This window comes from Catharus ustulatus, chromosome 24 (genome assembly GCF_009819885.2).
Source record: "Catharus ustulatus isolate bCatUst1 chromosome 24, bCatUst1.pri.v2, whole genome shotgun sequence".
NCBI classification, from domain to species: Eukaryota; Metazoa; Chordata; class Aves; order Passeriformes; family Turdidae; genus Catharus; species Catharus ustulatus.
Window position 1 is genome coordinate 7,447,608 of NC_046244.1, and position 23,496 is coordinate 7,471,103.

Consider the following 23,496-nt stretch of genomic DNA (forward strand, 5'->3'; position numbering starts at 1 on the left):
TTGCAGAGGCAAAACCCCCTGGGTCTCCTCCCCACAATTTTCAGTGGCCAGGAAGGAAAACTCTGAATAAATCAGAGGTCCAAGAGCCATCAGGGCAAGTCACTCCAGGAGTGCCCCTGACACATTTTAAGCACCTGGAAGTTGCTTTAGTATCCATACAACAACTTCTGAGAGTTTCACTGATGTTAATATGGAGGCTGAACAGGAGAATAAAGCTTTTTTCTGGTGTTTCTGGAATTGCTACAGGGTTACTTCACACTGCAACAGAAAAATGGCAGGCAAAGTATCTGAAATTATTCTGGTGATGAAAAAATGTGGACAAATGAATCCCACAGCCTCGTCATTTACATTACTCATTATTCCACTTTAAGGAACAGAAGCAAAACTGGACAGTCAAATATTTACTGCAGCCTTCATGCTGCAATGTTCTCCTATAGCAAAAGGGCTGTAAATTTTGGCTGAAAAAGATTGGGAATTAAGAAAGCAGAAGTGAGGCCTGTGGGCAAAAATAGGAAGCGGAGATTATAAACAACCCGTTGTAGGTCAAAGGTTATTTGTAGATCAGTTACCACAGGGGCTAAAAAAAACCCTGAGCCCAAACCCATCAACATGATACTTCCCACAGCTCAGACTTAATATTTAGTCTTCTCTGTAGTAAAAAATGAGACCTAATGAAACAAAAATATAACACTTGAAAAAAGAGACCTTGTGTGAGGTTTAACACCACTCGCAAAACTTCTACAAAAACCCCAAGCCTGATATCCAAGCTGCAGTGTAAGAAGTTCAGGAGCACAAACAGGGGCAGGCACCTGCCCCCAACTCTCCATTTTTCAGGGTTTTTTTTTTTCCCCTTCCCCTGCAAAATGTTTTCTCCATCACACCCCTCCCTCGCATTTCATATTTAAAATACAAATTTCAATTTATAAAAACACAGTATACTTCAAACTCAGAAGAGGACTTTTGCCCCTCAGCAACTTTATTTCTTCGTTTCTTTTGCCCCTCAGCAGAATTTATTTCCAAAAGCAAACAGTGATCTGTTGTAAATCCATTCTGGAGGAAAGGCATGATGTGTGCTGGGTTTGTCAGATGCTGATAAGATCCTCCCCAGCTGTCACCTTTCCAGCACTGGGCCTCCACGCCTCTAAATCCCACAGAATCCTCGAGTCCACCAACACTTGAGCAGCAATTCGAGTTTCCTTTCTCAGAATGAGTGAACTTGTAATTGTCTCATCCTCCCCTTCCTTTTTAACTCACACAGTGTTACTATTTACCACCCAAAGATTTGTGCTATCACAGCACTGTCTCACAGGAACCTTCTGGAGGAGAATGGAATCATCCTACAGAAACTGAGAGGTTTTAAAATATTATTACAGCAAAGCTCTTCCCCAGTGCACATCCAGACTCTGCACCTACAAAAGTCTGAACACTCTGATGCTTTAAATCAGTGTTTTCCACACACTAACACACTGCTAGAAAACAGTCCAACTCCATTTTCATGGAGCTACCTGCCTTGCAAAGCCAGAACAAAAACGAAACCGCTTTCCCAAAGCCTCGGGGCAGTTAAAGGACACCTGCAGGACACAAACCGAGGCTGTTGTGGGACAAATGACAAAGTCACCGGGCTCCCAGAGTCTGTCTGCCCTGCAGGAGCCTCCCAGCCCCAAACCCAGCTGGGATTTGGGGGGCAGGGTTACCCGGGTTTAAGGGTTCCAGGAGTTGGCAGCTCCAAGATCACAGATCCAGCCCCAAACACAGGTTTAAGGTTAAGGAGTTTCTGGTTTAAGGGTTCCAGGAGGCTGGGCAGGTCCGAGATCACAGATCCAGCCCCAAACACAGGTTTAAGGTTTAAGGTTATGGTTTAAGGGTTCCAGGAGCTGGCAGCTCCAAGATCACAGATCCAGCCCCACACACAGGTTTAAGGTGAAGGAATTGATGGTTTAAGGGTTCCAGGAGCTGGCAGCTCTGAGATCACAGATCCAGCCCCACACACAGGTTTAAGGTTAAGGACTTTATGGTTTAAGGGTTCCAGGAGCTGGCAGCTCTGAGATCACAGATCCAGCCCCACACACAGGTTTAAGGTTATGGTTTAAGGGTTCCAGAAGGCTGGGCAGGTCCGAGATCACAGATCCAGCCCCAAACACAGGTTTAAGGTTAAGGACTTTATGGTTTAAGGGTTCCAGGAGCTGGCAGCTCTGAGATCACAGCTCCATGCCCAAACACAGGTTTAAGGTTATGGTTTAAGGGTTCCAGGAGCTGGCAGGTCCGAGATCACAAATCCATCCCCAAACACAGGCCAGGAGTCCAGCCCAGCCCAGCCCGGCCCCATCCGATCTTGTTTTGGTTTAGGTTTGCTTTAATTAATTACCCGATGCCACTCGAGCCCGACCGTGTGACACCAAGTGTATTATCCCGTCATAATGTCAGAATTTAAAATTAGATTCGGTCTCCATAAATACACTTCAGCCAGGCTCGGTGGCTCCGTCCAGCCATGACGATTATTTTATGTAACATCTTTCAACACCCCAAGACCTAAAACCTGCACTAAAAATCAGCAGCTGCCTCGGGGATTGCTCTTACGTTTATCTGAGGAGAATTCGGGGGGAAAAGGAAAGAGTTTCGCAAGATCAAACAGCGAAGCAGCGAGAGAAAAAGCGAATTACATAAAGTCCGAATGTACTTACGGTCTCCTTATTGGGAAGCAACTCCTTTCGGATTCTGAAGAAGTTCTTGCCGTACTGCCTCAACCCCTTAATAAACCGTTTCTGTGATAAAAGATAACAAAAACAGCGTGTCAGCAGCAGAAAAAAAAAATAAAAAAGGAAAAAAAAAAAGTGAGGAAAAAAAAAGATTAAAAAATTCCCCAAACGGCGGCTGCGAATCGGCAGCGGAGCCGAGCGGCGCCGGGAGCCCAAGCTCTGCCGGGGAAACGAACGCACCTACACGGCTGCGAACGGGGGAAAAGGCAGCGAAAAACCCGAACCGCATCCCCTTCCAGCACGGCCGAGCGCAGCGTTCCGAGCTCAGCACAGCTCCGCTCGGGGCCGGCTCCGCGGCCGGGGCGATGCGCAGCGCCGGGCTCGGGGCGCGGGGCTCGGGGCAGGTGCCGCAGGGGTTAAAGCTCGCAGCCCCCGCGTTCCTCGGCGGGGCCGGGGCCGTGCGGGCGGCGGGGGCCGGGCGGGCAGCGGGGCCGAGCGGAGCCGAGCCCCGGAGCAGCCGCGCAGGGCCGGGCGGAGGCGGCGGCGGCGCCCAGCGTGTGATGGCGGCGGGGCTGGGCGGGCGGCTCCGCGGGGCGCGCCGCAAAAGGCGGCCTGGATCGCCGGCCCCCCTCAGCCCCGGCCCGGGCCCCGCCGCCTCCTCCGGCCCCGACACCGCCCCCGGCAGCTCCGGGCCCCGGCGCTGCCCTTCAGCCGCTGCCCAGCGCTCCGTGCTGGCTGCTCGGCGCTCTGTGCCTGCTCGTTCTCGTTCTGTCCCCGCCGCCCTCCCTCGGTGCCGCCGCGGCCCGGGGGCAGCAGCGCCGGCCCGCAGCCCCTCACGACCCCCGGCACAGCCCCAGCAGGAGCTCCAGGGCTAAACACAGTGCCTCGCTCTGGAAGGGGCGTTCTGGAGAAGGACTTCTTCCTTTCCTATGAACGCCAAAATAAAAAGGCTTTTTTCCTTGCCTATCAACACCGTACTCAGGTATAAACAAGAAGCAAATAGCAAATTTCTGCCTGTAAAACCGATAGGGGATGCTGAGTATGTGGGCCCTGCTATTCCAGGGAAAGGAGGGAAGTGAGAATTCATATTTCCCTAACAAGAAACAAGCAAAAAAATAAAAGGCCTTCTCCTTTCCTAGCAACACGGTGTACAGGTATAAACAGCAAGTAAATAATAAAGATAATAGATGCTATGTGGGCCCTGCTATTCCAGGGAAGGGAGGGAGATGTTATTTTATAATTCCCTAAAGAGAAACGAGCCTCAAGTTGGCTTAATGTACATTGGATCACAATTTTTTGCAAACATCTGCTGGAAAGAGGTGGGCAGTGATCAGAGTTCCATGTTGTGAAGGGCATGAGGACTCCAGGAATGTGAAATTCCTGAATCCACTGCTCCAACAGCGCTCCGAGCCCTGGATGGGAGGGCAGAGCCTCTCTGGAACCTCCTGCTCAGCATCCTGCAGGTTTGCTCCCACAGGGATCTATCCTCACCTAACCCTGACCCTCCAAACCAGTGAGACTGCAGAGCTGGCCAAGAACGTGCCCGGGGGCACCCAGAGGAGAATTAAACACGGCTTGTAAAGGCTTGGGCATGACAGTCCCTTCCAGGGTGTGATTTACTCATACCCACCTGCTCCTTCCAGCACAGCACCTGGGATTTCAGTGTTCAAGGGGTGCCTGAGCTCCCGAACACTGAGGATTTGACTGAGAGCAAGGCACCAGCCCCCAGACACAGCAGAAGTTACCCCAGTACCTGCAGAGCAGGATATTGAGTGCCCACAGAGTACAGCTGGTCCCTAAAGCGCTCACATGCTCATTTTTACCAGGTGAATTTTCCCCGAGGAATTCTCATTAAGCAGGGGTGGGTGGATCACTCCCCTGGCACCACACACCTCTGGCTGTGCAAGAGAAGGTGGCAGCAGCAGCGCCAAACACACCCCAACAGCACTCCCAACATCCCAATTCCCTCTGCAGGAATTCACAGAGCATGGAAAGCAGCTCCATGGACAAACACCCACAGGCAGCACTGCAAAGGGAACTGCAGGATGCTCTCAGTGCCTGCTCTGCCCTGGCTGCCTCCTGGGCTGCCTGTGCAGCATCACTTCACAGCACACGCAGCTAAAGGTGACCGAAAAAGCTGCAGGGAATGAGGAGAAACCAGAGCTGGAACACTGCAGCCAAGGATGGAACAGCTCAGGGAAACAGGAGAGCTCCATCTAAATGAGAACACCCAATTCCTACTCCTCATTTTGCCCAAGACTTACTATGGTGCTCTTGGATTCTCAGGGAACCTTTTAATTTATTTTTTAAAGATTCCTTTTAACCAAACTATGTTATATTTGGTTTGTGTTGTGATTCAACTCTATTAATAAAACCTATGACAAACTGTTTTCCTTTTGACCCCATGGGATGTCAGAAGCCCCTACTGGAAATGCAAGCCCAGCTAGCACAGAGCCCATCTGAGTAACAGAATTACAGGGACCTTGGAATGCTGTTCCAAATTTCCAAGCAGGAATGAAATCAATCCTTCTGGCCAGTTCTGCTGTCACCTTTATGGATGTTGTACAGAACTATCCCTGGGCCACTGTGAGATACCCAACAAAGGAGCTTTGTGCCTCTTGGAAAGGTCAGAGACAGACACTTCTTAATCTACAAATAACAACAAAGCACACAAAAAATAATTTCAGAAACTCGCACAGAAATTCTAAAGCTTTTTTTTAAATGCTTTTTTTAAAAACCATTTTCAGATTTTTCCTCCTATTCTAGTCTTCCATTAATTCAGCATCATGCCCCATTCTCCCTGCAGCAAGAACTCCTTCTGTCCAAGCCAAGCCCAGCAGAGACCTCAAAATGGCTTTAAATACAAAAGGAGGAAATAGTTGCACACCAAATCAGAGGTGACCTGTTGCTCCCCAGTGTCTCACAAAGCAGACTGCCTGACACTGATTCAATTTGCTCTCCCCTGCACCAAATTCCAGGTCCCTGTGTCAAGGCTGCAGGAGATGCTGCCAAGCTCAAACACAGGGCTGGGGGAATAACAAGGCTCAGACCTATGGACAAGTTTGGGTAAGAAGTGCAAGTGGCTCTGGAGCACAATGGTTTCATTTTCACAAGTACATAATTTGGATTTTTAGGACAAACATTTCAATTTTGCCACTTCTGTTCAACTTTAAAAGATTGCTTATGACAGGATTCTGTCAGCATTATTGTTTGTGCTGCTCACTGAAGACAAACTGTGCCACAATTTAAAAAGTGCTGTGGCTAATGAGTGCCGTGCAGCAGCTTTAGGAAATCCCAGGCTTGTGGGGCGCTGGGTGCTGACAGACAGGGCTGTGCTTTATGGAGTGGTTTCCATGGCTATTGCCCAGCCCAGCACGAGGCCTCCCAGCACCATCTGATCATTTGATGAAATGCATTCGATGCTGCAGCATCCTCGTGTACACAGGGAGCCATAAATAACCCGGGCAGAACAAGGAACAAGCATGTTCATGTTTGCCTGTGTGGTACTTGCAGGTCCCATATTTTATCCCGAGGAACAGATCTCCTGACAAGATACACAAAGCCATTCTGCTGTGCCTGACAGAGCTCAGCTGGCACGTTTGTCACGGGGCTGGCAGTGCCAGTGCACAGCTCGTGCGTCAGGGTTTGCATTAGCCCAGATTACAGCCTGGCAGGAGGCACTGGCTGCTGCAAACCCTGCACCCCAGCTGAGCTCCCCGAGCTTCTCTGCCTCAAAACCCCAAATAAAGCTGGTGCACCCACAACATCCACTGCAAAAACAACAAGCCAACTGTTCAATCCATTTCCAGCTGAAGATTTCCAACAGAAACCTTGAGAAAGGCAGCACAGCTCTGATGAACCTGCAAATTCATCCCTGCTGCTGCTGTGTCTGTTCTGATGTGGTGCTGCAATCGAGTTCAGAGCTGATGTATTTTCTCTAAGAAATTCCATGTGCTGTTCCACTCCCTCCCTATGGTTTCCACCTGGTTAATGAGTGAAGAGCATTGTGTAATGCAAAACACTCACAAACACACAGGGCCTCTTCTGATCTTTCTCAATCCAGGAAATAAGGATTTTATTTCTCAACTTTTCTAATAAAAAATAAAACCAAATCATCTCTTTAGCTTATGTCCAAGAACAGCAAGTTATTCTCTCAACCTTCCCTTTAATTCTAAGCAAACAAAACGGGAGATTTTGCTATTATGAAAGCAATAGGTTTAGTGCATGTCTGGAAAGGCCCAAGGTTTTCTAGGCAGATGCCAATGGAAGTTGTCAGCACCTTCCATGTTTAATATGCATTTTAAAGCCTCATAATAAACATGGTAGGAAAATTTATAGAGTTTTCATAGTTAACAGCAGATAAACACTAAATACTTCTTGATCCCCACAAGCTGCAAAACTTCTGTTCAGAGATATTTGAAAATAAAATCATGTTTTCACCCAGTTCTCTCACTCAAAGACACAGAAAACCAAAATATTTTGTCGGTATTCATTAGATACCACTGTGTATTACAAGGCATGGATGTTCCCACTGGAAATTCCGAGCCCTGTGCAGAGTGCAGCCCTGGTCACCCAGACGTGACACAAGCCTTACCCTCCCCAGGCCATCTGCCCGTGAGATCAAGTGTCCTCTCCAAACAAACTGACAAGGAATGCATCAGCTGAAAGCCTTCAAGGTGCCCAACAATTTGCTCTCTCCCTCCCAACTGCATCGCTTTGTCTTCCTGAAAAACGATCCTGAAAAACGAGAGGCTGCCCTGGAGTGTGGGGGGACTGAGCCCAAAGCTTTGGGGCAGAGGCAGCTCCCAGCCCCAGCTCTGAGAACCCAGAGCAGCCTCCCTCGAGGGGATGCCAAGAGATCCTGCCATGATAATGACCCCCCTTCCAGCGAGCTGCTTTTGTTGGGAACAATGGAGCTCCCATGGTACCTCTGGCTGGCTGGAAATATTGGTATTAAGTGAGCGTGAGCACAGCTGTGTGTAAATGACATATATAAACAGATTAGATTTGTGTATTTATACTGGATGCAAACACATTAATAGCACATTTGCATACCCAGTTGGCTAAATGAGATTGCATGCAGAGCAGGATTACTGGTTACAAACACATTTATTTAGAATTTTCAATAAAGTATTTATATTGCCATTCAGGAGGTCAGAGTGGATTCATCATCCTTTTTCTCCTCTTTGCCTCCTCAGACTCACACAAATGCTCTTGTCAACATGCCTGGCACGGATTGCCCACCCTGCTCACAGCCAGGCTGGGAAAAGGGCTCCAGAGCCAGCACAGGGAGCCCAAGGCTGCCCCAGTTTCCTCCCATTTATTTCACTGCAGGGGCTGAGAGCTCTCCTTGTGCCCACAGCATGAACCACCACCCACATGCCAGTCCACAAAACTCCTCTTTTAGTGCCAGGGATCAATGCAAGAGCCTGCATGAAAGGCAACGTGATATTGAAGGTGACACAACAGCTCTCAGACATTTCCAGAGCTGCAGGAGAATTCAGCTCTTCCTTCACCCCGGGGCTGGAGCTGTCAGGGTGTTGCTAACCTTTTGTGCTGACCCCAGCTGTATTTTCCCACCAGGATTTTTAGCAGAGCTATTTTTATGAAGATTACAGGTTCACCCCAAGCACCAGGCAAAGCTTTGATTCCCATTCTGTACCTGTGTCTGTGGGGGAGTCCCGATGGGAAAGAGAAAACAAAATAACAAAAAACTAAAAAATAATAATAATGAAAAATCAATTCTGTCTAAACAAGGAGCCTTTCAGTGTGCTCTAACTGCACCCTGATTACCAGCTCTGGGTGCTGTCACTGCACATCCCAGACCAAATGCTCCCAAGCTCTCAGTTCCAGGCAGTTCCCATTAAAAGCTCCAGGGCTGCCCCATGGGGTCCTGCCCGGCCCCACTGATAAATCATCAATAAATCATCAATGAATCATCAATAAATAATCTATAAATCATCAATAAATCGTCGATAAATCATCCATAAATCATCCCTGACCTGCTGGGGAGGCTCTGGGAGGCACCAGGTTGCCAGGCAACCTGTGCAGGAAGGGATGCAGGCAGGGATGCAGGCATGCAGGCAGGGATGCAGGGATGCAGGCACACACAGACAGACAGATGGATGGATGGATGGCAGCTGCTGACAAACTGCAAGGGGTTGCACCAGCAGAGCCTCCCCACCCCTGCTTGGGTACCACTGTAAAACCCAACTCCAAAAGCTGCTGTGAGGAGCACGTGCTCCCTGCTCCATTCCCCATTGCTACTGAGCTGTGGGGAGGCAGCAACCCCAGAGCTGTCCTAGAGATCACCCAGAGATCCCACAGATCACCCAGAGATCCCTCAGTGATCCCACAGATCCCACAGTGATCCCACAGCCATCCCACAGATCCCACAGCCATCCCACAGATCCCACAGATCCCTCAGTGATCCCACAGCCATCCCACAGATCCCACAGCCATCCCACAGATCCCACAGTGATCCCACAGATCACCCACAGATCCCACAGCCATCCCACAGATCCCTCAGTGATCCCACAGCCATCCCACAGATCCCACAGTGACCCCACAGCCATCCCACAGTGTGGCAGCAGGAATGTGATCCCCTACAGGAGATAAAATCAGAAACCTGACCCCAGCCCAGCAGCTGATGCTGGGTCAAACCCTGCCTGGCATTAAAGCAGCAGCAGGAGCAAAGCAAACCTGACTTTCCTTTCCTGCAGCTCTGCAGGGTGTTGGATAAACAGCCTGGAGTCCCCCAGAACAGCTCCTGGGTCAGTGCAGCACCACAGCCTGGTAAGGGCACTGATGGTCCCACACTGCAGCAGGGCATGAAGAGGCAGGCACAGGTGAAGCTCTCATTCAGAGTTTGCAATTCCTGCTCAGAGTGGGAAGAGGAGGCAATCCCTGCCCAAACCAGCAGGGCAGGAGGATCTTCCAAAGGGAGCAACAAGTCCTGGGCCTGCCCTCACTGACAGAAAAGAGCTTTCTGTTCATCCAACATTCTCTGTCTCCTGCAATCAACAGCTTCTCACTGCTGCAAACAAAGCTAAAATGATCTGAGTGGGTTTTTTACAGAAATTATTTTTTAAAGGTGCCTTTTAAGAGTTAAACAGAACAAAGGTCTGGTACATTTGTGACCCAGAAAAGCAAAACAATGTGCTGCTGACAAGAGACAACAGAAAGCTTTTGATTATATTTCAGATTGCCTCTTCTGTACACAAAGAGATTCATTTCTGGTTATTTTAAACTGCTGTTAAAATGCTAATACACAAAAAGCCTTCTTGTACATCAGAACCAAAGAGTAAGTAAAAAGGAAGAGCTGGACATTTTCAAGGACTACCTGAAATATCTTGTGTGATCCTTCAAGGCTCAAACACAGCATTTCCAGTGCTGTTCCCTACTACAGAAATGTTGTTCCCTTGGGATTTCAACCATTATTGTCAATTATTCTGGAGACAGTTTCTGCTGTCAAACAGGGATTTTTATGCAAATGGCAGAAGGAAACAAATAAAAGCACTTCAAGAGCACCCAGACTTTGGAGCAATGAACAAATCCAAGAAAAATGAGACAGAATGGAAATGATCCCTGTGGAGAGGCAGGGATTTCTGTAGGTGCCTTCCCAGGTAAATCATTAACAGAGGGGCTGTGACTGCAGCGATGCCCAGGCTGGAATTCAGGCACTCAGATACAAATTCCAGCTTTTGACCCTTGCCAAAATGACACCAGGCAACCTCTGGAAAGTCCCTAAATTCCTCCCAGAGTAAGTCTGCCACTGGCTGCAGTGGAGTGAAGAGACAGCTGAGCATGCAGATCTGGGTGGAGGAAACACTGGTGATGACAAAATCCAATTCCAGGCTGAGGGACACATCCTCAGAGAGGGGGAGAATGTGAAAAAGGGACCACAGAGAAGAGAGGAAACCATTAAAGATCTGACAATGAAGGACCAGAAACGCAGCTGAAACAAAGCTGAAGGCTGGAAAGGAAACCTTGAAGGTGGATTTTAGGGGAGGGGGGCAGGGGGAGGTGGTGCTCAGGCTGTGGAATTGCCTCCCCAGACACGTAGAACTGGACAATACCTCCCACAGCAGATAAATGAAATATGCACCCTAATAAAGCAGAGGTGCCCTCTTTGCCTTCCCCAATTTGTGGCAAATGGGATGTTTGATTTGAGCACTGAAGTTATTCCAGAGCAGTGGAGGGGAATGTGCTGCTGTGTCATTTATCAGCTCCTCTAAATGCATCAGGCCTGGCTGATCAATCTCCCCACGCAGCCTAAAAGCCACATAAATAAATCTGAGGGATGCAGAGGGGGCTGGGGGCAGCAAAGAACAAAAGGATGGGGAAACCCAAAGCAGGGGGGGAGCAGGGCAGGAATCCAGAGGCTCAAGAACAACCACAAAGCCTTCACCACAAAACAGTCCCAGCCACGAGGCACAAAGCGCAAAAAACAAAAACAACACTGGGCAGGAACAGGTTTTAACTGCAGCATCCTGGGCAGGGACCAGCCCTTGAGCCAGCACAGAACAGGGGAAGCAGACAGGAGCTCCTGGAGGGCTGCTCTGCCTCCAGCTGGGCCAGCCACAGCTCCAGTGGCCAGGGATGGACCCCAACTTCTTCCCATTTGCACTCCCCAATCTGAGTTTCCTTGCAGCTCACACAAAACCTCTCAGGTTGGCTCTGGGAGCAGCATCTCAAACCAAGCCTCTCCAGCTCCAGAACTCACAGAATCCTGGAGCATCCCAAGCTGGATCCAACTGCCAGCCCTGCCAGGACCCCCAGCAATGCCCCCTGAGCCATTCCTGGGGAGCTCCCAGTGCCCACCACCCTCTGCCTGCTCCCACTCCAGCATTCCCCTGCATGGAGCCCTCGGTGCTGTCAAATTCCTCTGGTGGCACCATCATCATTAGCTCCTCTGGCACTGCTATGCTTGTAACTCATTAGGGATCTGGGATGGATGCAGGAAATGATGAATATTTAGTCCCTATTCATCTACTACAGAAGCAGCCTATTATCAAACAAGTGACACCTTTACAAACTTAAATTAAATAATGGCTCCCGTGGAGGATTGCGAGCCCCTGACAGGATGGCAAGTGATTTAAGCAACATAAAGCTGAGCAACTGGTGATGGATCATGGCTCTGCACTCCTGCTACAGCCTGGAACAGAACAAATGATCATTTCTCAGCCTAATTGAATGTGGCCGCCCCGCTCGTACACTGAAGAGACAAAGCTTGATAATTTGCCTCATTAAAATGCATTTTTATGTCATCGGAAAGATTAAAAAAAAAATTGGTTCTGTTGATAGGGGAGATTAGAAAAATAAAATTTATCATGCAAGCAGCACTTGCAAATGAGGTGTATTTTGGCATTCATAGTGCTTATGTTGTGCAAGAAAGATAAGCCCTGAGCACTAAAGCACACAGAGCAGCCACATTGTGACAGTAATCAACATTTCTTCAATAGGAATTATGTCACTACACCCATTTGAAGAGCATTTTGTCATTTGCTGCTGCAATAGCCACTGGGCCAGACGAAATAATTCCCAGCTAAGCTGCTGGGCAGAACACAGAGAATCCAGTGGCATTCAGGAAGTTTGGGGGTTTGGGGCTGTCAGCCTCTGTGTTCAAACAAAGAATCAAAGCCAAGACTCAGACACAGACCCAAACTACCAGGGAAAAAACATTCAGAAATCAAATATCAGCTTGTCAAGCTGCAGACAGTGCTGTCATCTGCCTGCACTCTCTTTGTTTTAGGGGTTGGGTTTTTGTGTTTGTAAAGCAATCCTGTTAGGAACAGCAAATTGCCATTTAGGCAGCAAACAACTCCTCCAAAAGAAAACAGACATTTGCCGTGTCAAGTAATGCATTCCTGGGCTCTGTGAGTTTAATAAAGTGTAATTCCAACATAAGCATTTGAAAAGGAGACACTTTTAGCTATGTCAACTTGGACTAAGCCAAAATCACTTGGAGAGAAGCTGCAGATTTCTATCATACACTGAAACCAGAAAAATATCAAAGCCCCTCATTATTTCCGACTGCATTTCAATTGCACTTTCAGCACAAGCACCAGAGGTGAGTTACAATCCCTCCCTGGTTCTCTTGCTATGCCAGCAGCACTAAGCTCAGAAAATCCCCAATTGTGATGATCCCTGCACTCCCCAGCTGCTCTTCAGAATGTCATGACTCAGTTTCCTTTTGGAGCAGGACAGGATACAGCAGGAGGTTATTTTTAACCCAGATTCCGGATCCCTGAGCAGATAAAATCTGGATAAAAGGTCAGGGTGGTGCAGGCAGGAGTTCTGTCCCTGGCAGGACCCTGGGGCTGTTCTGTGCCCAGCACAGGACACCAACCTGCCCCTGTTTATAAACCCAGCCCCCTGGGAGGACAAATGCAATCCCTCCCATCCCCCAGCACTCACTCCCACTCTGAAATGCTCACACAGGGATGATGGAGTGCAGGATGTGCCACTGAGCTCCATTTTTTAGGTGCCCTTGAGAATGAGATGAGAAACGTGGTTCTGACAATCAACCTGTGCTGTGTCTGCTCCTCTCCCAGGCTGCAGATCCCTTCCCCTGGCACAGGGAGCTCAGGGCTGTGTGAGCACAGCCCCTGCCTGCAGAACAAACCAGCAGCTCCCCAAGGCACCTGGGGATGCTCTGCTCTGCAGCTTCTCCTCTGTCCCACGCAGAAACAGCTCCTGGGCTGGGGTCCCAGGCAGGACAGGGAGCTGTGCTGGTGTTTTTGGGGATCAGCAGCCAGGACAAGGAGCTGTGCTGGTGGTTTGGGGATCAGCAGCCAGGACACGGAGCTGTGCTGCTGTTTTTGGGGATCAGCAGCCAGGACAGGGAGCTATGCTGGTGTTTTTGGGATCAGCAGGCAGGACAAGGAGCTGTGCTGGTGTTTGGGGGATCAGCAGGCAGGACAAGGAGCTGTGCTGGTGTTTGGGGATCAGCAGGCAGGACAAGGAGCTGTGCTGGTGTTTTTGGGATCAGCAGGCAGGACAAGGAGCTGTGCTGGTGTTTTGGGGATCAGCAGGCAGGACAAGGAGTTGTGCTGGTGTTTTTGGGATCAGCAGCCAGGACAAGGAGCTGTGCTGGTGGTTTTGGGATCAGCAGCCAGGACAAGGAGCTGTGCTGGTGTTTTTGGGGATCAGCAGCCAGGACATGGAGCTGTGCTGGTGTTTTTGGGGATCAGCAGCCAGGACAGGGAGCTGTGCTGGTGTTTGGGGGATCAGCAGCCAGGACAAGGAGCTGTGCTGGTGGTTTGGGGATCAGCAGCCAGGACAGGGAGCTGTGCTGGTGTTTTTGGGGATCAGCAGTCAGGACAAGGAGCTGTGCTGCTGTTTTTGGGGATCAGCAGCTCTGCAAGTGCTCAACAGACCAAAATATTCCACAAGAAGGCAGAGAAAGAAGCACAAGGTGGTTCAACAAACCCCAAAATGATATTGTTGAGGAAACAGCAACTTGTCAGGCAGCTGGGCAAAGATCAGCATCAGGGAAATCAGCCAGTGTGAGCCAAGGTCACTGACAGGATTTACAGATTTATCCCTGAAGAGCCTTTGCTCAACATGAAATGCTGAAATAATTTTTTTTTTAATCTCTCCCCCCCCGCCCCTTTGGGCTCCCTCATTTGCTGGAGGCTTTTAAAATTCATTCCTTTTCACAGCTGGTTAAACAATGGAATCTTTTGGCAAACTAAAAGGACAGAATTGATTGCCCTACACAAACTTTTCTGCACATATAATTGATTTTTAATTCACTGCCTTATTTCCAAAAGGACTCGACAATAAACTCGGTGCTGTATGTGCAGTATTGATCCCTTCCAACAAGGGCTCGGATCAAAGACTGATGCAAGTTAATCACAAACAAAAGATTCTTATCTTTCATCTAGGAACCTGTGTTTAAACCAAATTCCCCTTTTTGAGCTGTAATACACCTTGTATTTTCCAGCTGTACTGCACCTCAGCATTCTGTAAACCTGCCAGCTACTCAGTAACTATAATTTTATGCAACCTTTAAATAACAACTTTTTCCCCCAAGCAGAATAATTTCATCCTTCACTGGGCACTTTTGACTGTGAGGGCTGATGGTTCTTTTCCACTCTGAGCTCTTAGAATAAGACACAGACAAGACCTTCCCACACATGCTTAGACTAAAATCTTATTTATTCTTAAAACACAGGTCCTGCAAGGCCACAGCAATCTGAGTTTGGTGGATTTTTATCTCAGTGCTCAGCTGAGTTTTAACTGTTACTGATTATCACACTTGCAAACGTGGCTGGATCCCTAAATTCCAGAAAATGCTCATTCAGTGGGACTGTCACAGCAGTGGGGAGCTGCAATGTTTATTTTTTGTGGGTAAAACAATGAATCTGAGCAGTCTGAACCTTCCCACCCCCTCCAGGAGCCCTGCAAAGCTGCCCAGCTTTTCCAATGCCCCTTCAGGATTTTTTTCCACTCGACCATTCCAGAGGCTCTGTTTCAATCTGGCTCTGAATTCCATTTTCTAAAGCTGCCACATAAACAGTAAATAAAATTCATGGCATTTTTGCCCCAGTAAGCAGCTCTGTCTCCCAGCACATCTGAAGAGCCCTGGTTTCAAAGGAGAACATGAGAACAACGTTTCATGAGCACACACTCCAGAAAGGGTGGATGAGACATCTGAGGAGGATTCCAGGCAAAGAAGCCAAGCAAATAAGGCTGTGGGTTTTGCATAAGTAACTCCTTGACCTGCCACACTGGATTACAAACACTTGCAAGCACATCAGGAAAGTCATTTGCTGTGTCTTGTCCTTTCTGGCACAAAGATCTCCACTTGTACTTTATGATAAACGAGTTTAAGCTGAAGCCAGGTGTGGATATTTTCAAATTTATGAACTTGTAAATGGATGTACATGGCCAATTAGGATTTAGCACCAGGCAGGGTGAACTACCCTGCAGATAAACTGAGGAGGTTTGAATGGAGCTTGTTTACAGAGTGTTTCAGACACAGAGTATTTCCAGATACAGAATATTTCAGATACAGAATACTTCAGACACAGAGTATTTCAGACACAGAGTATTTCAGCTACAGAGTATTTCCAGATACAAGGCAGCTACCAGGGATGTCACAGGGTGGCACTGACAGCCCTGCACAGGTGACAGAACCTTCCTAAGAACACTCAGCAACTTCCTTAGAGAACTGAACGTGGATGGAGCAGAGAGGAAAAGGGAGGAACTGCCCAGTAAAAATGTTCAAGGATGTTTCACCCTGATCTCCTCCAGCCCCAAGTTCCAAAGGTTCAATTAAACCTCCCCAGCTCTTCACAATCAACATCTGCATGCTGCTGAGGAGCAGAGCTTCATGCAGGAGAGCATCCCTGTGCAATAAACTGCAGCAGAGCAGCAGCAAACTCTGCCTGCAGCAAGCATGTATAAATAAACAGAATTAATAACTACCCAAGTGTGGATGGGTGACTTAATCTGTTTCGATTAGATGCAGCTCAGCCCCAGGCCTTTGTGGTGTTTAAAATGTGTTCATCATGTTTAATTAAAAACCTAATAAACTGGAGGTTCCTTCAGTTCTCATTCACGTGTCTCTCTCCTGTAAGCCCTATTGATTTTGTCCTCAGAACTTTTGATGAAGAGAGAAAAAAAGCACCTTGTGAATGAAGAGATAAAAAGGTGAGGTGGAGTTGTTGGGTCAGAACCAGCTCCTCTCCTTCCCCTTTCCAGAACAGAAAACTTTTCCACTAGGTAACCAAAACTAGAGATGATCAGGGTACCCTGTACAAACCACAGCCCTCTGATATTTATTGATCAGAATGGGAGCTCCTTTTGGGACCTGGGGCAAGGTCAGACCTGCACTGAACATCCCTGAGGTACAAAAGCCACTTTGCAGAGAAGATTTTGTCCTGAGACACGTGGAAATTTTATAATTTGTCTTGGGAGAGGCTCCCACTGGAACCACAGCAGGGAATGTCCAGTTCAACCTCAGCTGAAGAAGTTCCAGATTTGGGATCTGTGGAGAGCACCCAGCTCCAGCATCAGCAGAGGAAACAGAGGCACTGCCAAACTCATCCAAACTCCCCTCCCACAGCACTCCAGAGATTTAAAGTGGACAAGAACAGAGCAGCACCATCCCACCCCATTTCTGCCTCCAAAACCCCAGACCTGGCACTTGCAGGGGAATTTTCTGAGGTGCAGAGCAGAACTCTCTGCAGGAGTTGTATTAAACCCAGCCAATCCCTGCTCCATCCTGGTTCTGTGGCAGTGCAGCTGAGCAGGTGATGCTGCTGCAGGTCAGGGTGTGCTCACAACCATTCAGGCATTCAGTGACACCTGCTGCAGCTGCCCAGAGTGAATTTGGGAGATCACAAGAGAACACAGCCCTGCCCATCAAACCTCAGCTGGAAATGGATGTTGTCAGGGGGAAAAGGAGCCTTCACAAACAGGAAACAGCTGCTCAGAGCTGCACTCAGCAGAGCAGGAGCTGCTGGAGCCCCACAGCAGTGAGCAAGGCTGGCTCTCACCCTGAGCCTCTGAATTTACATGCTGGGACAAAAAAAATGTTTAAAAATAGCCACAGGTTCAGAGACACGAGGGAGACAACAAACCTCAGGCTTCATATTTACACAGCCCTGGTGTAACTCAATCAGTGGCCAATTTTATCCTCTGTTTAATTCCATCTAAACATCTGCAACCACATCAGCAGCAGGAAAAACAACACAACTCCCATCCTTTGTTTGAACCAGGTCTGACACTGCCAAGCAGCTCCTACCTCCCAGTTTGGACACAGGCAGCAGAGCTGCTCTAATGGAAAACAAAGGCTTTGTCTTTGGGCAGCTGAGAGTGCACAAAAAAGGTTTAAATGTGATGGTATTGCTATTATTATTATTATTATTATTATTATTATTATTATTATTCAGGTTTACTAACCAAAGCTCTGTATCAGATGTGGGATCTCCTTATTTATCCAACTGCAAAACTTCAATTGAAGTATTTAAATTTAGCTAAGCCACATTTGCTGGGCTGCAAGAAGAGACTGATGACAAGTCTAGCCCAGATAAAGCCAGGGGCTGGGCCTGGGTGTGCATTTCCCTCAGAACTCTCTGGGATTGTCACCCAGCACATCCCTGGGATGAAGGGGACACACAGGCAATGCTGTCACCACAACTGAGCTGTTTTGGCCAGATTTAGGGTTGGACACTTGAGCATTTTCTGACCAATTCACTGCAGAATTCCCACGGAGCTTTAGCACCTGGGCACCAGAGTTCTTAAGGAAACTTCCCCAAAATGCCCCAAACTTCCCCAAAATGCCCCAGAGCTGCTTCAGGCTGCAGGGACCAAGAGGCTCTGAGGCTGTGCAGGTGGAGTTTGCTGTCTATAAATAAGAGCACAGTTTGATCTTTGGCTCTGCCCAGGCTGGAGGGCTGCCAAATGTTTCTGGAAACTTGGATGGAGCAGAACAAGAACAAATATGATAAAATGAGCTGGGGCTGACAATGATTTATAGAGCCAGTGATCATTACTGTGTGCTCACAGGCTGCACTTCTGCAGTAATGCTTCACTTCTCAATAAACTTTGTTTTTTCCATTGGAAAGGCTCAATTCTCTCTGGTTTAACAAGGGTGGATCATCAAAAACCCCTGAGTGCAGCAGCTCCAGCACTCACAGCTCAGGGCAGCTGATGGAAAAAAATGAGGGGTGGGGGGGAAAAAGCTACACAGGGAGAAAAAGAGAGGAGCTGGCACAATTTAGGGCTGGATGTGTGCAGAGAGCACAGCCTGGAGCAGCCTCAACCCAAACCCAGCAAACACAGGGCAGAGCACTCCAAGGATCTGTAGCAGCAGTTGGTCCTGCACAAATCTCATTTGGGACAACAGAAATGCAGAACTGACAGCAGAGCTGCAGTCAGTCCTGCACAAATCTCATTTGGGACAGTACAGAACTGATCAGCAGAGCTGCAGTCAGTCCTGCACAAATCTCCTTTGGGAAATGCAGAATTGAGCAGCAGAGCTGCAGTCAGTCCTGCACAAATCTCCTTTTGGGACAGTGCAGAACTGATCAGCAGAGCTGCAGTCAGTCCTGCACAAATCTCCTTTGGGAAATGCAGAACTGAGCAGCAGAGCTGCAGTCAGTCCTGCACAAATCTCCTTTGGGATGTGCAGAACTGATCAGCAGAGCTGCAGTCAGTCCTGCACAAATCTCCTTTGGGAAATGCAGAACTGATCAGTAGAGCAGCAGTCAGTCCTGCACAAATCTCCTTTTGGGAAATGCAGAATTGAGCAGCAGAGCTGCAGTCAGTCCTGCACAAATCTCCTTTTGGGATGTACAGAACTGATCAGCAGAGCCAGGCTCTGCTCTGCTCGTGCCCTGGCATCACTGCCAGCACTGGATCCTCCCTCCTCCTCCCTGCCAGGCTCCAGGCAGCCACAAAGGTTCTTTGTTGGGCTGGAACCAGCCCCAGACTGGGGCTCTGGGCTGGCCCAGCCCTCCTGCAGCGAGGTTTAAATGAGGAGAGAGCAGAGCACACTGCAAGAACTCCCTGAGAGCCTTGCACAGAACCTACAGCTTAAAAAACCTCTCCAGCCATTGCCTGAATAATTAAAACCACTAAGAGATCATGAAAGTTTCCTCCATTCATCAGTTCTATTTTCTAACACCAATGCCAGTTTTATTAGCAGCTTAACAAGATCATATTTTTATTTGTTTACTTCTTTAAACACTTCACCAATTAACCAGCTTAGAAATTGACCCACTCAAGGCAAGAACAAAAACAAAACCAAAAACCACCAAACTTTTCTCCTGACACTTTTCCATGAGCAATTCTGTCAGATCAGTTTTTTCATTTCTATACCCATGCATTTGTATTTTTATTTACACATCTGCCCTTTTCTTGCTCATAAAGATAACCTCTTTAGAAAAAAAAAAAAACATAAAAAAGCAAGAGCAGCAATGTGAAGCACAAAGGCTGGAGGAGATAAATCATTTCCTACCACTTCATCTTCAGTCCAACACTTCTCAATCAGCTTTGGCACAGGTTTCTTCACCAGGCGCTGCAGGGCTTTCCCAGCATCGTAGTTACTTTCATGTAGCTGAAAAACAAAGAAGACAAACAGATCATTCAAAGGAATTAGCAGTGATCTGATATTGGAGAAGAAAAAAAAAAAACCACTACAGGGAGCCACATGAGATAGTCTCTGCCTAATTATTTTTACTGTTGATGCACAAAGTGAAATTTAAACAACCTGAAGGGTAACTGAGGTTTTATCAGCACTGAACCAAGCAGGATCCCCCTTCCTTCCCAAAGCTGTCCCAGGTAATGCTCAAACCAAAGTCACACTGCTCCTCCCACTCCCAGGGCTCAGTGTGGTGTCAGCCCTGGTAAAACACAAATTCAATAAATTACAGTAATTTCACCATTATAAGCCACACTGAGTATAAGCCACACATTACAATACAGAGTGTGATCAAAGGTGTCTGTTCTGTCACCATCTGTGCAGGGTGGGGCAGTGATCCTGATCTCTGTGGGAGATATTCTGCTAATGGGCATCCATTGAAACCAGCTGGGGCAGTGTTCTTTATTTCCAAAGGAGATATCTCCTGTTCATGGCCATGTTTTATAAACCAGGCAGGGCAGTGTTCTTTATCTTTTCACAGCCCATCCTTCCTCCAGCCAGTCATTTTCTGCTCATGGCCATTGAGTCCCACTGTGGCACTGATAAAATTACTGCATCCCATTGGGAGTTGCTCCAGCCAGGGGGAAGAGCCCAACATTTCTTACCAAGATAAAACAGAGGTTTTGGGACACTAAGGGAGCCCCTTTCTCCACTGGACTCCAGAGGAAAACCGGATTTCTCCACATCACCACTGGAGCTCCGGAGGGAAACTGCACCTTGTCCAGGAGCACTGCTCCAACTGAGCCACATCTGTCACTGCAGGAGGATGCAGCCACCATGGGATGGGACTGCTGCCAACACCCTGCCTGACTGACGGGTGTCAGGTTGTACTCTGACTGTGTCAGGGTTTGGGGTTTGTTCTTTGTAGTGCTGTATTTCTATTTTAATTTCCCTAGAAAAGAACTGTTATTCCTATTCCCATATCTTTGCCTGAGAGCCCCTTGATTTCAAAATTATAATAATTTGGAGGGAGGGGGTTTACATTCTCCATTTCAAAGAGAAACTCCTGCCTTTCTCAGCACACACCTGTCCTCCAAACTAAAACAGCAACTTTTCATTCTTTGTCCATATATAAACCACACCTGATTATAAGCTGCACTTTGGGTTCAGACCAAAATTTTAGTCAAAATAGTGCGGCTTATAATGGTGAAATTACTGTAAATAAAACACAAATTGGCTCCAGCCTCCTGTGGTCAGCAGGAACAGATCTGAACTGCTGCAGGTGCTCTTCCCCCTCCACCAGGTTACTGGGGCATTCAGTAGTTTGGAATACTCAGGGGAATTTTTAAAAAGTACTTCTAAAAATAAAAGGTCACTTGTGGGCCCAGACTTCTGCTGTTACCTGCAGTGTGTTTTTGGAACAAACAGAAATGCTCCTGAACTGGCAGCCAGAACGTTTTTTCCCTCACCAACAACAAAACAACAATACAAACAGGGAAATGAGTGTTTCAATGACAGAAGAAAACCAAGCCATGGTGGTTTTCTGTTAATTTTGAGATGTGGCACCTTGAGGGTGCTGCAGACCTGGGCTCAGGGGGCACAGGGACTCAGCCCCCCTGAGCTGAGCCTGCACTTCCAGCCCTCCCTGGCTCTGCTCAAGCACCAAAACTGCCTGAAAAAACAAAAAAAAAACTTAAAAAAAATAGTTCTAAGGATCCCATGGTATGCAGTGCCTACTTACAGGCATGAAAATAAGATGTTGCCTTTTCAGCTGGGTACACATTAATTTTCCTCCCTGCTTGCACTCCAGCACTGGGAACAAATCCATCTCAAAGAAAAAAAGCACTGTTTGTTTTGCCAGCTCACCTTGCAAATGCCTCTTTTCTGTGCATGCCCCCACCCAGCAGATTTTTCACTCAGGAGATGTGACAGGGCTGAGAATGGTGCTCCTGTTTCCCTGCCCTCCCTGCTCCCTCCCCACACACCAGGGATGCCAAAGCTCTCTGCAACTGGGAGGGCATCTCCATCCTGCCTCAAGGACAACACGTGTTTTTGCCTGGCAGCCCCACTGCCCAAGCAGCTCAATCTGCAAGAAAAATAAACCAGACAAGCCCAGAAAGAACAGCCTGGTCTGACAGGCACCTTCTCCAGAAAAAGAAAAGTTTTCAGGCCAGCACCAGGGCATGTGGGCATTAACTTCTGAGCAAGTAATTAATAACAATCCCAAACCCCATCAGCACAGAGAAGACCTCTGTGAAAACATGATACAGGCTTAGAGTCTCCTGAAAAATGTTCATTTTAGCAGGTGGGAGTGGAAAAAAATGTTCTATAAATGCCAGGAGTAGAATAATGCAGCAGAAAGGAAAAATATTTTCTCTAAGTACTGGAGTTAAATTTTCATGTTGCAGTCTGGTTCATTCTCTGCTTTTTACTTTCAGCCATTTAGTATTCCTGAGCACTTTATTGGCAAGATTCAAATGTATAAATAACAGCTAATGATGACTGCCTCTGCTTTCATTAACTTCTGCTTGAACTTCTCCAGGTATTTCTATAAACACTGGATCATTGTCCAGCCAGCCAGAGAATCTCCATTTTTAGCACTGACTCTGCATCCAAATTTGGCACCACAGTGAGATGTGATCTGTGAACAACTGCAACAAAGGGAGCCACCACAAATGGACCTTAAACCAGAAAATACAGCAACTTCTGCACCACTGGGCAGGATTAAAGCAGAATTCTGGATGTGCACATGTCCAAAAAACTCCTTTATATTGCTGTTAAAAAAGCCAGCTCCCAGGGAAGGGATTTCAGCATTCCCACAAGGTTCCAGTTCCTGCTGCAGCCTCTGAGCAGAGCTGCCATTTCTGTCTGGGTGATGCTGCAAATAAATTCTCCTTTGGCATGGCTCAGCTGTCAGGCACCTCCAGTCTGTAATGAACCCATGAATTACATCTTGCAGCTCTGACATCTCTGGGCTTGCTCATCAAAATATTGTTCTTCAATTGTAATTTATAACTTAATTTAAATGTCCCTTTCCTGTGACCTTTTTAGAGCAGAGTGCCATTGCATCTGGCAGCTCCTGCTCCAGCAAGGCTTCCTTTGGCAATTACAGCCATTATGCTGTGCCTTGAAAAGCCCAGCTCAGTGAGGCTGCATTCAGGGCTCAGCATTAAATAATTGCAGTCCATTAAGAACACTGAGATCCCAGACCCTTTTTCTCCAAGGAAAAATTGCTGCTATCTCAGGAGAGTTTTACTTCAAAACCCCTGAGCCCCAGCCTGGTTTGGGTTGGACCCTAAAGCAGAAGGGATTGCTCAGCCAAAGGCACTGATGGGACAGCCCTGGAATTCCAGAGTTCTCCAGGGCTGGCTCTTCCCTGGGATGATGACTTGTCCTGGACAAATCACATCCCAAGATGAGGGAGAAGGAAAAAGCCAAGGAAAAGGAGGAGCAGGATGGCAATCATCAGCAGCTCCACCTTTGGGTGAGATAACTCCAACCCAACACCTCATTTAACACAAAATCTATTTCAGGTCACTTCTTTCAGTAGCAGAGCTGACAGATTTCAGTGGCTGTGGATATTCTGTACAGCTATGGACATCTTGCCTACAATGAAAACAGAATATGCTCCTTTTAATTTTTATCAACCATTCCTAAAACCCAGCAAGACAAGGGCCCCAAGTGCCCTTCAGGGTATAATTT

The 23,496-nt window shown here is 47.8% G+C and overlaps 1 protein-coding gene across 5 annotated transcripts in view; it reads right to left on the reverse strand.

Annotated features, from left to right (window-relative positions):
- RERE (arginine-glutamic acid dipeptide repeats) overlaps window positions 1-23,496 on the reverse strand; it is a 174,946-nt gene that overhangs the window by 37,982 nt on the left and 113,468 nt on the right. For all 5 annotated transcript variants that reach the window (XM_033079421.2, XM_033079420.2, XM_033079418.2 and 2 more), the window contains 2 exons: window positions 19,672-19,770; window positions 2,682-2,762 (listed from right to left, as the gene is read on the reverse strand). In XM_033079421.2, the coding sequence (XP_032935312.1) occupies window positions 2,682-2,762; window positions 19,672-19,770 (180 nt within the window). The remainder of the gene's footprint in view (window positions 1-2,681; window positions 2,763-19,671; window positions 19,771-23,496) is intronic.